Source organism: Nipponia nippon, unplaced genomic scaffold (assembly GCF_047370975.1).
Source record: "Nipponia nippon isolate SJK-2023a ecotype South Korea unplaced genomic scaffold, ASM4737097v1 scaffold_7, whole genome shotgun sequence".
Lineage (NCBI taxonomy): Eukaryota > Metazoa > Chordata > Aves > Pelecaniformes > Threskiornithidae > Nipponia > Nipponia nippon.
Window position 1 is genome coordinate 14,797,642 of NW_028262391.1, and position 15,832 is coordinate 14,813,473.

Here is a 15,832-nt window from a genome sequence, read left to right on the forward strand (position 1 = left end):
GTTTAGTATAGCAGCAAGAGGATACCCTTCAAAATCATAGTGACTTTCATGAACGAGGACTTTCATTACACTAAAGGAAATTTCTAAACATAGAACATTGGGAGAATTGGTCTTTTAAGAGAGGAAAATGTCTCAATTCATGTAATTCTGATTTTTAACTTACCTTCCAAAAGCTCCGTTTCTGGGTCAAAAGTGCTTTATAACAGTGTCTTCCACTTCTTTGGACATTAAGAATGTGCCTGTCATAGCCAATGTCATCTCTAGTACATGGAAAATCTCAAGGCAAATAACTGTATAGATAATAGAGCATGTTATTAGAAAATGCTGTAATATTTTCCATTTCATATGATTCACTTATTCTCTTTAAGATCTGTTAATTTAAAATGATTGAAGATTACGGGGTGAATAATTTGCCTTCTCAATAGTGTGAAGCATTTTCTTCTTTTATATTTGTCCCCTTTGTAAGTAAATGCACTTGATAATATTGAAAAACATGAAAAAAACATCAAGGAGCAAGCATTAATTTCAAGAACTGTAACTTGACTTATATTTTGCATCCAGTAAATGGTTTAATATTAACTATTCTGATGTGATGCTGAGACTGAAAAGTTACGGAAGAAATTGCTTTTTCCAGAGCAGTTGTCTTTTCCCTAAACTAGCAAAGCTACCTCAAAATGCTGAAGCATGCAGATAGTGTAATTGAAAGTATACAGGGAGCTTTATTCCAACCTATGCGTTTGTTTTAATGTAGGCAGGATAGATAAGGTTCCTGTGATTTCATGGCTGAGCTCTGTTTTCACAGTCAAATCTTTCAGACTGAAATTTTCCCTCTTGCATAAATCTGAATTACTTTATTGAAGTCTTCGACAAACATGGTGCAGCCATCTCCAGAAGTAATCTTGTTTATGCATGACCTGAGACAAACCAATAATGCTGTAATCCTAGAACCACAGAATATTAGAGTGAAGGGAACTGAAAGATGTCATTATGTACATGCTTCAACTCCAAAGGAGAATCTGCTTTGCCAAAAAAGGGCAAATATATTTTGCAAAGGAATTTTGTCTGTGTATTGTTTTTTTGAAGTTTGAAAATCCTCTACAAACTTAATGTTATCTAAAAGCTCATTTTGAATTACAAGATAGGCCGAACTGCCAAGTTTTCTTTTATGTTGCAAGTTGATCATAGTCTTCTGTGGACTCTTAGCTCCTGTTTGCCCAAACTGTATTTTACCACAGACGTGTTACTTGCCTTAATCCAGTGTGGAAGTTAAATTTAATTCATAACAGATTTTATAAACAGTATTTAAGGTTTTATGTCTGTAATCACTAGAAACGTTACACCCATTAACAATGTTTACAACTTTCTGTTTCCCTAGTAGCATAGCAATGATAGCTGGAAACTGTACATTCAGAGTGATGCTCTAATTTATCTGTAACCAGCTAAAATGTAATTTGAGTTGCTTCTAAAGAGGTTATTGAGTTAATGGTGTGTTGAGGAAATCTGTTACTTAAGAGTTTCTATTTCTTTTTTTTAGTGTCATCTGCCGGAGTCTAGCAAATAGCAGCTATGGAATAAAAAGAAAATCACCACTTCAAAACTTACATCTTGTTTCCCGAAGTATACATCATCCCTGCTACCCAAGTTCAAAATTTCAAAGACCTCCATTAAGGATATCCATTCAGCTGTTCTCGTCTCTTAATCATCTTCCCCTACGTAAAACAAAACTTTTAGATGTAAAATATGGATACCAGTCCCACAGGAACTTTTGGCTAGCTAGACTAGCGTCAAGGCTTCTCAAAATTCGCTATCTTGTATTAGGATCTGCTGTAGGTGGTGGTTATACAGCTAAGAAGGTATTTATCTGTGGAAGCTATTTTATGTATTTCATCTTTGTTGTTATGTTTCAGAACAATAGTTCTTGGAATATCCACAAAAATTACAGAATATCATTACAGGATGACAATAAAGATGAGTGAAAATGGAAAACAGATTGTTTAGAGAACTAGTATAGTTTTTAAAAAATCCACATAGTTTTATTCATATTTAAAAGATGGTGGGTTAGTATGTTTTATATGTAGCTATTACTTTTCAATAGATTGCTCATATGCTTCTCTCCATACATTTCTTTTTCTATTTCTACTCTATTTTTTTCCTTTTTGTATTAGACATATGATCAATGGAAGGACATGATGCCAGATCTCGATGAATATAAATGGATTGTTCCTGACTTCATTTGGGAGCTTGATGAACATATTGACTTCGGTATCACAAAAGCTAAAATGCTACTCTATCTAAAGACTAGCATATGTACAACTTAAACATAAGGGCGTAGGTCCTCAGTGCCTCTTCCCGATGCAGTAGTATCTTTATAGCTGTAATTTGAGTGAACTTGTATCGTTAGAGTTTGTTTTGTGTCTTACCAAGCTATTTGTATCATTGTGTTTGTAGGAAAAAATTAAGCATTGTTTAGCATTGATATTCCATAATTCATCCTTTAATTTGAGAATCCTCTTGGTCATTTCATATGGCCATGTAATCCCGTCATTGAAAGGAGACTTGCAACATGATCAAGGGGAATTACACAGGTTTTTGTAGTATTGTGCACAAAGTTCATTCTTTTTATATGAATGGCACTTACAAGTAAAAAATATAAATTGATAAATAAAAGGTATATATGATAAAAAGACCAATTGAAAATGCAGAATAGTGAACCTACCTGTCTACAAAATTATCTTGAAGATGGAGAAAAAAGAAAATGAAAAATATAGACTCTGTTTTCCTGAACCTTCTGATTACGGTAGGCATATTTTCAGATGAAAGATAGAAATCTAAAAAACAAGCACCGAGTTACTTCTTGTATATGCAGGGTAGTAAGGTGGTGTTCTCTTTAAAAAAAAAAAAAATTATGAAGATCTCACTACATGTATGAGTCTTGCATAGATAAGTGCAGAGATTAAATAACTGAGATAAATATTTTCTTGTTTTTATTGCTAGTGGATACTACATTTTTATAGTACTCTAAAGCTAATAAGTCTTTTTCAAAGGATTACAAAGTCATCTTATTTATGAAATTGAATAATAACCTTTTCTTAAAATGTACAAGAGGTGGGCATAGTTACAGTGTCATGTAATTTTAAAACATCCTCTACAAAGTATGTGAGAGAATAGTGTATGAAATGTGGTAAAATGCAGCAATAAGTTTTAGAGTATTTTAAAGTACCTGAGGCAACCAACTTATCAGGAAGTTCAAAGTCTAAAATTGCAATTGGTTTTTCAGATCTGATAATCTTTCCCAACACTAATGGGGGGAGGTGCATGTGGAAAGAAATTTTTTAATTCTTCATTAAAAAAAAAATGAAAAAAGCCACGTCCTGAAACAGTTGCTAGGTTCTACAGCCTAAGCCATTTTTGTTCATGAAAATAATAGGAAAGAAAAAATACTCATAAGTTGTTGTATTGTTTTCCTAGAAAAACTTATCAAAGCCCTTCCTGATGCAGATGACCTTGCCAGACTTCTGCCTGACTTTGACAAGATTGGAGAGAGCTTCACCTCACTGAAAGGATTTTTTTCTCCTGGTGAGAACCATTTTTCAGCTTAGTTTTAACTTTGAAAACATAAGCTATTACAAGATGAGGTTACAGGTATGTCCTTAGACACTAAAAGAAAGCAGATCCTGAAAATGCATGCCTTTTCATTGAATATCTCCCCTGAAAGTGTTATGGACACAGGTAAGTGTAATGTATTTTTAAAAGCAAGAATTCTAGTAGCAAGTAGTGAGAACCAAAATGTGAAACTGAATAGAAAACTAGAATTCTTGTACAAATCTAAACAAACAGATTGAAAGATAGATTGATTCAGTGAGTCATAAAAGCTGGGTGTGTCCAGCTAGAATTTGGAGAAGCTGACAGTGGCACTGGACAGTAACAGTACCACAGCTGCTACAGGAGAAAAGAGTTGGATTATTAGGAACAGTGATTCTTGATGTTGCAAGCACATGAAATTAGAGATTTGTGATGAAGGTATTCTTTTGGGTTGAGTGATATTTTTCATCTGGACATAGCTCCAGAAGCACTTGCTTGAAGATTTAGCTTTGGTGGGGGCTATGTTTCAAAGGAGTAGGTAGGAGTTCTAAATGCTTCACAGAAAGCAGGGGGGTGGTTTTTCATTTCAGTATGCCTAGGCAGTAGCAGGCTTAGTGGTTTTCAGGTTTTGGGAGATTTAAATAAGGCATTTCTGATCGGTGGCCTTCTTAAAACTAAAATATGATTGATTTGATCATCATATCTGACTTGCTCTTGAGCACAGCTGAAGACTTCACCCAGTCATTCTTGTAATAGAGTGAAAGATTCTTCCTATTATATACCTTAATAATTATCAAACCGCATACATTTTTATTCATGAAAGATTGTATCTATGAGGTGTCATAGTCATTGCTCTAAGTGTGTTTGAAAATATTTCTGTATCAGTGTGCATAAGAAGCATATTTTCATTTTCTTAAAATACAGTTAACGGTGGAACTAGTTTATTCATCTTATAAACTGAGCGAGCAACTAAGTAGGGATGAAGTTCGAAGTGACAAGTAGATTACAATCTCCTATGTATTTTAACTGTTAAAGATTTTTAGCTGTTTAAAATCGTGGTGGTATTGACTGGTATTGTGAGATGTCACCTATTAATTGTTATCATACTCACATGGACATAGTTGACATTTATGGTTGTGTGGTCCTCCAAATGAGACAAAGATCCCTCATCTTTGTTTTGCCTTTTGTTTTGTATTTATAATTTTTATTTCCCCTCTTCTGCTGATTTTTCACAGGTTACAATTTGGTTAGTGAAGTCATAGGAGCTTCTGATCTACTTCTGTTGTTAGGTGTGTAAAAGCCCTTTTTACTGCCCTTAACCTGCCTCTTTAAAGCAAACTCCTAAAACACTACTGTACTAAGAGGAGTGAATATCAATGTAAACACAACTATTTACAGCAATTTAATATTGAATTACAAATACCTTCCAATTATTTAAAAAATACTTAGATCCACCCCTGTGAGAATGGGTAGATGAATAGTTGATGTTTCTCTGCCAGAGTCCTTAGCAGATGCTTTTTATTTCAGGCATTTTCCAGAAGCTTGTTTTGAAAACCTATGTCATTACAATAGGAAAGAATATAATACTTTTTTTCTTGTTACAATAATACCAATGGAATTTGTATTATCCTTTCATGTCTATCAGAAATAATTAATTTTTAAAAAGTTTTCAGAACTTTAATACTCTAATTGAAGCTGCCTGTTCCCTTAAGATGTAACTAATTTGAGTCAAAAACTAGATACAAAATTTTCAGATTACTTTTAAACTTAATTTCTTTTTCAGTTTCTTTTGATGAACCTTTTTTGGTTGATAGCAACTTCAAAGATTATTTAATTAATAATTCATAGGCATTGAAACTTTAATTTTCTGTTGGTGTAGTTTGAGAATTTTTAAGTGCCTTTTGCATGTTAATGAGTTTCTGTAACTATGTCCTAGGTTCTCCAGGAGAAACAGCATTCAGAGCTACTGACCAGGGATATGACAATGACAAACAGTACAAGAAGGTAATTACTCTCTTGCAAAACTAAGAATGTCTTAACAACAGGTAATTTTTTACAAGTGCTTCAATAGCTAGTTTTAGATGTTTATTTGAAACAGCTTGAAAATGACTGAAGTATGCACTGCTGTTTTTAATATATACACAGTACAATGATAATAAGCATTTTGGTGTAAAGAAAATACAAGGCAGTCATAAAAGTCTTTAGGAATTGCATTCTTAAGAAACTTGGTTTGCAATAAGAATGTAATTTTAGGTATTTTTTGTGCATTTGCAATTTTTCCGGGCATGTTCTCAGTGGCACTTGAGCTTATAGCTTATTACTGAAGCTGGTTTAGGCTTTTACAGTTGTTTGCAAGTATTTCTGCTTGCAGCCTCATTTCTGTTGACATTTTCACAGTTGTGATTCTTAATTAAGGATCTCTGCTTTAATAAAGAACTTCTATTTCTTAAAGCACTCTGTCTTTTTATTTAGAATGTGTACATCACATTTTTGTTACTATCTTCTGGAAAAAAATGTTACTGTATTTTGATAACTAAAAGTTTTAGCATTTTTCCTTGAAGTAAAGAAGGTGAAGTTTAATTTTTTGCTTTCATGAATAATAGATTTCATTTCTATTGAATTCCTAAATAGTAATGTTGCTTATTCTTTGAAAGCTTTTAATTTTTCCTGTGTATTTGAAAAAATTCTTTAAAAAATGGAAGGAAAACAATAAGTATCAGGAATTTGTAAATTATTAAATATTTGTTTTTGCAACGGAAAACTTCTTAGTGTCTGAACTATAACGGGAGCTTTTACATAAAAGACATTTCTGTATATGCAGGCATGTATACATTTATTCTACATTAGTTCTGCATGGCACTATATAGTGAAACCTGTACAAAGCTCACTTTTTATAATTCATTTCTTCACTTTGGAACAGTGATGGATTTCTACATGAGAAAAAAAATTTAGCTTTTTGTTTTCCCTTTGTCAGTAAACTGTCTATTTATTATATATTGGTTTACTTTCTCTTGAGCAATTGCTTAGCACAGGTTTCACTTTTTACAACATAAAAAATACTTTACTGTTGATTTGCGGGGAAACGGCCATCTTAATTTATTGTCTTTGATAACTAAATTAACTGAGATTTTTACTGAGTGCCAGTAATATCACTCATACTTATTCTGTTTTTTCAGATGCAGTGATGACTGCATTTTAATGTTGCCAACAAACTTTGGCTGTGGTACAGAAAATATCAGCCCATGTTAAACTAGTATGATTTATAAAATTTAGTCTCATGTACTAATTTTTGTTACTCCACTTGTATCTGATATGCTTAGAAACTGTTGTTTTGCTAATTTATATGATCAAATTTGGTCATAATATTTCAAACAAGGCACATATGAATAGCTAACATAGCATAATCGCTTGGTTTATTGGCAAGCAAAATTATTATTTTCTAGACAATGGATTAGATGGCCTTTTCTTATTCAATGCTTTCCACTACCAATCAGTATTAGTTTAAGAATTGTGATTATATGGATGCATAAAGTGCTGTAGCATGGTATTAAATGTGTCTGATGGCTGATGAGCTGGTTTTCTTTGATTCCTTGTGAAAAGATGAGTAATTGGTAAAGATCTAGGAATTCCTCATTTGGAGGAATGTTCTGTAGAACCATTATTGTGCATGGTCTTCAGACGGGTCTCTAAAAACTTCCTGTAGAATGAGTGAGAAGCTAGTTAATTTACAAGATAACTTTGAGAGAGCGAATGTTGTCCCAGACACCAAATCAGGCTGTACTGCTTCTTGCCAGCTAATGTGGTATTTCTCTCATCATCTCTCATTTCATATAAAATATACACCTTTTTGAAAAGAAAACAAAATTACTTATCTGAACACTCCAGTAATTTTAATTTAAATACATGGAGGTTAAATCTATTTCTACTACTAAAAAGATTTATAGTGGTTATAGCTGTGATGAAGTGGGTGTGAAAAATGCAACTCAAGTATTGATTTTGGGCTTAGAAGCCAGATAAAGAAATAATTCAAAACCAACCACACAGTCTTTCTCTGCCTTTGGTACTCTGATAAAATCTCATGCCTTGAAGAACCTAATGCACTGTTGAGGATTTGGCAGTGCATAGACTACCTCGCTCAGCCAACACAGGGTCACCTTCAGTCGGCGTAAGAAGTGGCACAGTAATTGTACATCTCTTCACTACAGCTACTGCAGGAGTGTGAAAAGGAGGCTTTAGTAAGGAATATGGCTTGACTCTGATCTTCTTTTTTTTTTTTTAATGTTCTCGTTTCTTTCATTTTTTCTTATCCAATAAAGTTTCCATAATTTTCTCTTTTTCTATTCATAGCACCATTATTTTCCCAACTTAATTCCCAGTTTCATGTTGTAAGTACTTTGCATAAAATTGTGACATTTATTCAAATTCTTATAAATTGATTTCTTTACCTTCCTCATCATTTTCACCCCTTTACATCCCTCAGCATGTAATTATTTTTCCTGCAAGGACTTATTGTGGCTCAGCTTTTCTCATGAACAGTTGCACTGAAGTTAGTGGGAAATAGTGGAAGGAGTTGAGACATGCAAAAAGACAGGGCTTTGGTTGCTGGTGAAAATGGGACACAAATACTTCAGTCATGAGGAAATTTTAAATTAAAGACATAGTCATACTCAACTGAAGTACAACATATTAACTTTTAATGTAAAAGAATGTATTTTTTTAAAGCATATGCAGTAACAATGTCGGCACTTGTTTTGCCTTATTTTGTTTACTGTGCACTCAGATTCTCATGATGACTTTGCAGGGTTTGTGACACCATGTTTGTCAACTAGTGTTATTCCCCTTTACATTGTTTCTTTGATAATGAAAATAATATAATGATTGTAAACATATTTTTTTTTAAATCCCATTAGTTGATCAATGTTGGTTTTTCTAGATAAACTTCTTTAAAATAGATACAGTTTTACACTGGAATGATTTATTTTTGGGGGCAGGAAACAGTGGTAGTGTCCAAAGACAGAGATGTAAACTTTTTTGTTTGTGTCCTGGTTCATACCAGCCTGGGTGTTTTGTGTTTAGTTCTGTGCTATTTAAGGTTCTTGATTTTTTTTTTTTTATAGGTGTTTTTTTTAATTCAAACCTATAAAGCAAGAAATAGAAAATAAACGAAATAAGATTATTGACTGATATATACAAAGTAGAATGTGTCATTGAGAAGCCTTTTAAATCACTGTATTTTTTACTTGAATATTTTATTAAATGGGGTAACTGTAGTTGAAAAGGGCTTTTCATACTTTACTATGGAGCAAGAGTCACATGGACCAGATGTCTTAGAAAGTAATTGCACATTAAATAGTTAGATTTGGTGGCTTCAAATATTTGTTCCTGTGCCTGTTTAAATGCTAAAAGACCTTCATGGCAGGTTTTGTTCAGTGTTTTTTCTTGTGTGTTCTTGACCAATAGCATAATTTTTAAAGGGATTGTGTCAGGTCATATTGAGAGTTTCCTTGTTTGCAAATATTATTATTGTTCCTCTAATACTAAGTGTAGGCATGAGGTTCTCCTTACTGCTGTATAGAACTGAAATGTTTTGTTTCGCCTGATTTCTTGGCACAGTTCTAATGCATTTGCTTGTCTGGCAATATATAAATTTTTTAAATCTTAAAATGGTTCAGTAAAATACAAATGTGGAGATTTTTCTATTCTTGAAATGTTATACAAATGACTATCTAACAAATGTTTATATTTGGTCATTTGATTGTCTCTCCTTTTATCCATTCTCTCCTGTGTTGTTTATCCTTATGTGTACATGCCTGTGTGTGTATTTTGTGCAACAAATGTATAACTTTATGGTAGATGTCTTGAATTCTTAAACCAAAGTTCTGTTTCAGGATTTGTTTTGATTCCTGTAGTACATTTTTGAAACCTTAATTTCACCGAATGTTTTCTTAGAAGATGATGTAATATTTTTAAAGAGCTTTATTTAAATAATTCATTAATACTTCTGTCTGCATTCTCTGAAATAAATTGTACATAAAGTTCCAATAGATGTTGGCATGGTATCTCTAAACCAATTTTGAAAGACAGTTTAGCATTACAAGAATATTTGGTATGGAGGGAGAAGAGAAGAAAGCTAAGCTTCATGGAAATGGTGAATAAGTAAAGGAGTAAGCATCAAGTTGCAGGGATTTTGAAGTAATCAGGAAGGATAATGACAGCATTAATTTAAACTGTGATGTGTTACAGAAGTGGAGAGGGGGCTTTTTCTTTCTTTATGCTCTAGAAACTCTTTTGCCTCTCCTAGTTTGAAAATTAAGTAGCAGGCAAAAATCATATTTCTATAAACTGTCTGCGTTCCTGAGAATAAGAACAAAAGGAGAACTTTTATGTTTCTGACAAAGTTGAGCCTGTTAGCTGTTGTGCACAACTCTGTGTAGAATATCCAAAACACTCTCTTTAAATACGTGCATGGTTAAGTTGTGAAAAATTGCGTATACTTAAGAACTTCTGGTATGAATAATTGAGATGAAATCCTGAAACTTTTGAGAATATTTTAAAGCCAGAATAATTGACTTTTTTTTAAGGTTTAGATACTTAAAGTTGAATATAATTATAAAATGTAGCTAAATGTTTATTGTTTTCTTCTACCTGGATTTGCAAAATGCATGGTTTTGCTGGCTATATTCACTCCCAGCTAGCTAGCAGGAGATCTTGCTAATGAAATTTCACTTTTGTTTGAACTGACCCATTCATACCTGTTTTTCATCTGTCTTTGTCGTGCCCTTTGATTTAACTTTGTTCTCCTTACACCCCAAATTTTTCCTCTCCTTTTTATTATAAACTCATGGCAGGGCCTGCTTGGTGAACTCATTCTGTTACAACAACAAATCCAGCAGCACGAAGAGGAAGCACGCAGAGCCGCTGGCCAATATAACATGGGCTCTTCCCAGCAGAAGCGAAAGGTGATGGCTTAAGGGTCAATATGTACTGTATTCACACTAATCAAATGGTTCAGCCTTCTGCATTTGAGCTAGAAAAATCTAACTAATTAAATCATGGGCCCAAATAATTATTACAGCCAATTTCACTACAGGTCTATAGTCCTGTTTCAGTTTAACCAAGTTGCACTTAAAGCATGGTGTTAAAAGCCAAACAAGTACTTTGTGTCACTTTGAAATTGTATGTTCTCTGCCTCTATAAAAACTGTTATTTAAAGTTCATACATTAAAAAGGCATTTAAGGAAAGTATGTGAATAAATGTCAAGCCTGTTTTCTCTACTGTTGCTTGCTTGCTGTAGCTCTGTCTTGTAAGAGTATAGCTATTTACAGGCAATATATCTCTGGGAACATTTTTTCCTGATTTTTATTGTTACCAATCTGAAAATGACAGCAGCTCTTTAGAAACAATTTTGCACAGAAAATTAAATACTGCTCTCTAATAGCAGTCTCTACTATGTATTCATCAAAGGTATTCCTTTATCTGTTTTCCCTCTTAAAGCACAGTTTATCCTGATAGGCTGTGGTTGTTGAACATCTGCACATCACTTTACTTACTTAATTTAAGCTCCGATCATTTTATTCATTATTATATGGCTGAGATGAATGGGAAATGCTTCCTAAATTGGGATATTTTAGTTGTCTAGTCTGTTACAACCCCTAATTCTTAATCACGTTGCATTGTTGGCTGCTTCTGTGTCCTCAAAAAATCTTTCTGATTACTCATATTTTTCAACAGCTTTGGAATTGAGCACTGGATACAGAACTTAATCTTCTGTACATCTGAAGATAACTCCCACAGAAAGAGGAACACAGTAAATGTGAATTAAACTTTTAGACATAGTTTCATAGCTGCAATTGTCATGCCTTTTAGTCTGTCAACAGAGTAAATTACTTTGTTCTCCAAAACTAAAGTAGCATTTTAAATATTTTACTTTCTTGCCATATTATTTTTTATGGTTTAGAGTTACAACCTAAACTGTTAATCTTCCTTTAATTTAAAAAAAAAAAAATTGGTGAAAGGCAATTTTTCCTCATATTTCATTTTTCAAATTTATTTAGTTAATATTCTCTCTGGATTTAAAATAAGACCGATGTATTCGGTCCTCAGTTATTAATTTAGGCATTGTATAACAGAATACAAAGGAAATGCAATTATTTGAGATTATTTTATCTCAAAAGGTGTCCTACAAATGTCCTCGCATTCATTCCCTTCCAGATGTGTATTTTAGTAGAAGTATGAAGATGTCTTCAGAGGTCTAAATATTCTCTTATTTGTTCAGTTTTTTTAATAAAGAGAACTCCTTCATCCTCTGTCAGATTGTATACAGTTTATTGAGATAGTTGAAGTACGGAATAGTAGCTTGAAGTTTATAATAAAGTATATGAAGATGTAAAAATTACTGGAAAGGCAACACAATATTTGATATAAAAAAATGTATCAGCCTAAAAAACATAATCAGGAAAAAAATGAACTTGATATTACCTTTGCTTCTGATTGAAATTCTACCTCGTCAGTTCTTTCTTGCAACTAATTCTACAATTCCCAAGCTGTGAAATAGCTGTAAGGGCTATCTTTGTAAATGTTATCCTGACCTCCAAGGCAGGTACTCTGTGTTTTCTGAGTGTTGAAAGTCTTAACTGCCCTTGCATATAAAAAGTTTTGATTTAGCATTCAAATGTGTTGTTTGGCCTATATGCCTAATGACAATGAATGTGTCTTGTTTGTCACACTAATTTTTTTGCTTGAAACAAATTGAAAGGGATAGTAAACTATTTTCTCTAATATCTTGATATGAGGATATAACTTAGATTCCAATCATTGATCCAAATTCGCCTTTGGAAGAAGAAATTGTTCCTGTGATTGAAATAAGTCATGGCATGCCCTTTTGACAGGGCATAAGCTAACTTTGTTTATTTTTTAACTCAGTTGGCTTGCTTGCCTGTCTAGAGAACATGATCATTTCCTTTCTATTGGAAGTTCTGTTGCCCAATTTACTTGTACATTTTCCATTTTAATTTAATTACTCAATATTAAATCTACTTCAGTTGTAAATTGAATAGTAGTAAGAACTGTCTCACAAGCAGGAGAGGTTACTAAAAACAAAAATACAATTGTTTCCTGTTGATGTTTTTTTGTCAGCCTTTTGATAAATATTTAGCAGTATAATTGATTAATCTTGCATAACTGCACTGTGCCTAGCTGCTCCTTATATGCATTTTGTTTGGGCCTTGATATTTTCATTTATATTACTGGAAATCATTGTAGTTCTTCTGTAGATGATCAATTTAGAATTATTTATAGTCTGGTTAGAGAATATACAAATCCAATAACTGTGGTTTCAAAGGTACTGAATTTTCAGGGGCACATGCTTATTTTATACAATATGTGGCAAAGGAAAGCAACCGCTGTGCAAAATGAGTAACTCTATAAGGAGCTTCTGGTAGTCTGAGCAAGCACATATCTGCATCTTTGCATGCAGGAGGCCTTGACTAAAAATGACCCCACGATTTTCTTTTCTCATAACTCTCTATGGTGGCAATGGGGAAAGAAGGAGGCATCTTAATGTACAAAGCATGCTGAATTAGATTAAACAAATATTGATGTGCCTATATAGAGATATTTTAATAGTTGGGTTTTTTTTTTATGAGTAGAAATCATGGATTAGTCATATGTGACTAGATTGTTACGATAGTTTTAGCTTTTATTGGCAAGTTAAAACTTTTTAGCAATATTATGAATTACATGTCCAAAATACTGTATGTACTAACTGCAGCTAAACATTCAAAGCACACCTGAACCAAATGCCAAAGCACATACATCATTCTAGAGCGGTTTGCTATTTTTGACATAACTTACCTAATTGTCCTTGTTAGAGTTAATCATCGAGTGCTAGATAATTCTTTGCTTCAGATCTTGCAACTTGTAGCTGTGTGCGGTATTTTTGCTTACTGTGTTTAACATAAGTATACGGTACGTAAAAGACTGCGCTCCTGCAGTTCGAGGTAATCTGTGTATCAGTAAGTACACATCAAGGCCCCAGAAGTACTTTCAAGAACAGCTTGCCTAAGAGCAGAGAGCAGGAAAATGTTAACTGCTTTGAAAATCCGTACCACATGGAAACACCTTGTTTTCCTTTTCTTTCCTTTATTTTCTTGCTTCTCTGACTCCACACCATTGGCTTTGCCCTTCTATTTTTATTTTCCCCTTATGTTTCTGAGGTGTTTCAAGTGTGTGTATATGTAAATGTTTATTTGCATATACCAGCCTGTGGCTGCACACATCAAGTTGTCTGTGTGCTAAACTAACACTGTTTCTGATGCACTTTTGCTATTACTGAACTAATTAACAGAAATGAAAAGGAAGTCAATTTACAACACTTCCTCTTTGCTGTTTATGAATGAGAAAATAATTGGATATAGATGGAAGTGTCAGCTTGGATTGCTTTCTATAAAGTGCAGGCACAATCCTGTATATTACAGGTTTAATAGCTAATTAATATCAATCACTATGACTAACTGTGGATTTTTTTCTTGTTTAATCTGTGACAACTGGTGTGAAATTATAGTAACTAAATTGATTTGTGTCTAAATGACAGCTGTCCTCTGCGTGTTAGATAATATGCTCTTTCTGATATGAAGCTAACTTGAGTTGTAAATGTCACATGAACTTTATTACATGACCTTTATTTAAATATTGCAGATTTTACCTATGTCATTCTTTCAGTAATCGTTTAGATTATAATTTTTTTCTAAATTTAATAATTCATCAGTCAACCATTAGATTTTGTTGTTTGTAGATATTTACATCATATGAATTTGTATTGCACCATTTACGCTTTTGTCTTGCTTTTGTGTTATTAAAAAGGCATTTTTTTGAACAACTGTTTGTTACATCTTGATGAACCTATTTTAAGAATATTTGACTAAAAATGGCTCTAATTGCCTCATCTTATTACTGTTATGCCTTGAACTTCAAAATGTTTTGTATTATAATATCCTAATTTTTCTAGTTTTTAATGAAACTTAAATTAAAATAACCCTTCAAGACTGTCCTGACGTAACTACACTTTATGAAGTTGTGCATGCATGTTTAGGATTATAATTCTGAAAAACAACTATGAAGTAAGAATCCCCTTGAAGCTTCAGAAATAGTGAATACTCACCTGAAAGTAGTTTCTGTAGCAAGCAGGTGTTTTAGTGATTGTATCCCATTAAGATCATGCTAATTCAAGAAATGAACATACAAGATCCTGAGAGTTTGTCCACTAAAATTACATTTAGGGCAGTGGCCAGAAAACTCCGAGCACCATATACAGTTTTCCTTTCTCTAAGTCTACTTTCCTAGTATTAAGTCTTGAAGGGTTAATTTTTGCATTTGCATGTACTGGACTTTAGACATTTTTTGATGTGAACGTCCTGTTGCAGATGGAACTTTCCGCATTAAATCTCAAATGTCAATTGAAGAATTTTACTTGCTTTAAAATGCATGTAAAGTCAATTTTCTTATGTGGAATGAAGCTTTCAGTTTGTGATTTGGTTACTTGCAGTGGATAAACTAAACAATGTTTTAGTAGCCATGATTATTTTTATTTGTAGGTTTCTGACAAAGAGAAGATTGATCAACTTCAGGAAGAACTTCTGCGCACTCAGGTACCTTTTGAGTTACTGATGTCTTAAGTAGAGATTTATGTGCAGCAGACTCAGATTTACCAGACAAAAGCACACCTGAAATATAAGATATTTGGGAAAAGTGAGGTGCCTTTTTCAGTCTTTGAGTTTATCAATACAGAGTTCACTGTGTGGGCACAGACCAAAGGTCAGTCTAGTCTGTTCTTTGTCGGACAGTGACTGACAGAATGCAAGAGGGGAGTGCAAGAATAGGGCAAATGTGTAATCATACTTTCCCAAAATACCTTCCTTGCCTTCAATGCTGTATATTCCTGAAATGTAAAGTTAGCCCAAGAGCGTTACGTAAATACAATGGTGATATTCCGGTTTTTAACTTCTTATTTATGCTAACTTTACTTCTAACTTTCTACAGTTCTCTTTTATAACTTCAGTGCTACTAAATACATCTGTGATGTCTTGTATGTTTAAATGGCACATTTGCTGCAGAGAGGAAATTAGTTTACTTATTAAGGAGTTACATTTTAATCCCTTAATGTAGGAAATGTCACTTCTAGTAGAGTAAAGAAGTTTAAGTGCATTTGCTGACCAAATATCAGAGGTCCAAGAGGGAAAATAGACATCATAT

The 15,832-nt window shown here is 33.1% G+C and overlaps 1 protein-coding gene across 10 annotated transcripts in view; it reads left to right on the forward strand.

Annotated features, from left to right (window-relative positions):
- The window catches only part of OPA1 (OPA1 mitochondrial dynamin like GTPase), a 58,462-nt gene that overhangs the window by 1,945 nt on the left and 40,685 nt on the right, over positions 1–15,832 (forward strand). For 2 of the 10 annotated variants that reach the window (XM_087738780.1, XM_087738782.1), the window contains 7 exons: positions 1,535–1,853; positions 2,166–2,262; positions 3,469–3,576; positions 4,818–4,871; positions 5,519–5,586; positions 10,431–10,541; positions 15,175–15,228. In XM_087738780.1, coding sequence (XP_087594906.1) covers positions 1,535–1,853; positions 2,166–2,262; positions 3,469–3,576; positions 4,818–4,871; positions 5,519–5,586; positions 10,431–10,541; positions 15,175–15,228 — 811 coding nt within the window. Of the gene's footprint in view, positions 1–1,534; positions 1,854–2,165; positions 2,263–2,308; positions 2,798–3,468; positions 3,577–4,817; positions 4,872–5,518; positions 5,587–10,430; positions 10,542–15,174; positions 15,229–15,832 lie in introns of those variants that run through there. The other 8 variants (XM_087738783.1, XM_087738786.1, XM_087738781.1 and 5 more) reach the window with 5 other exon arrangements.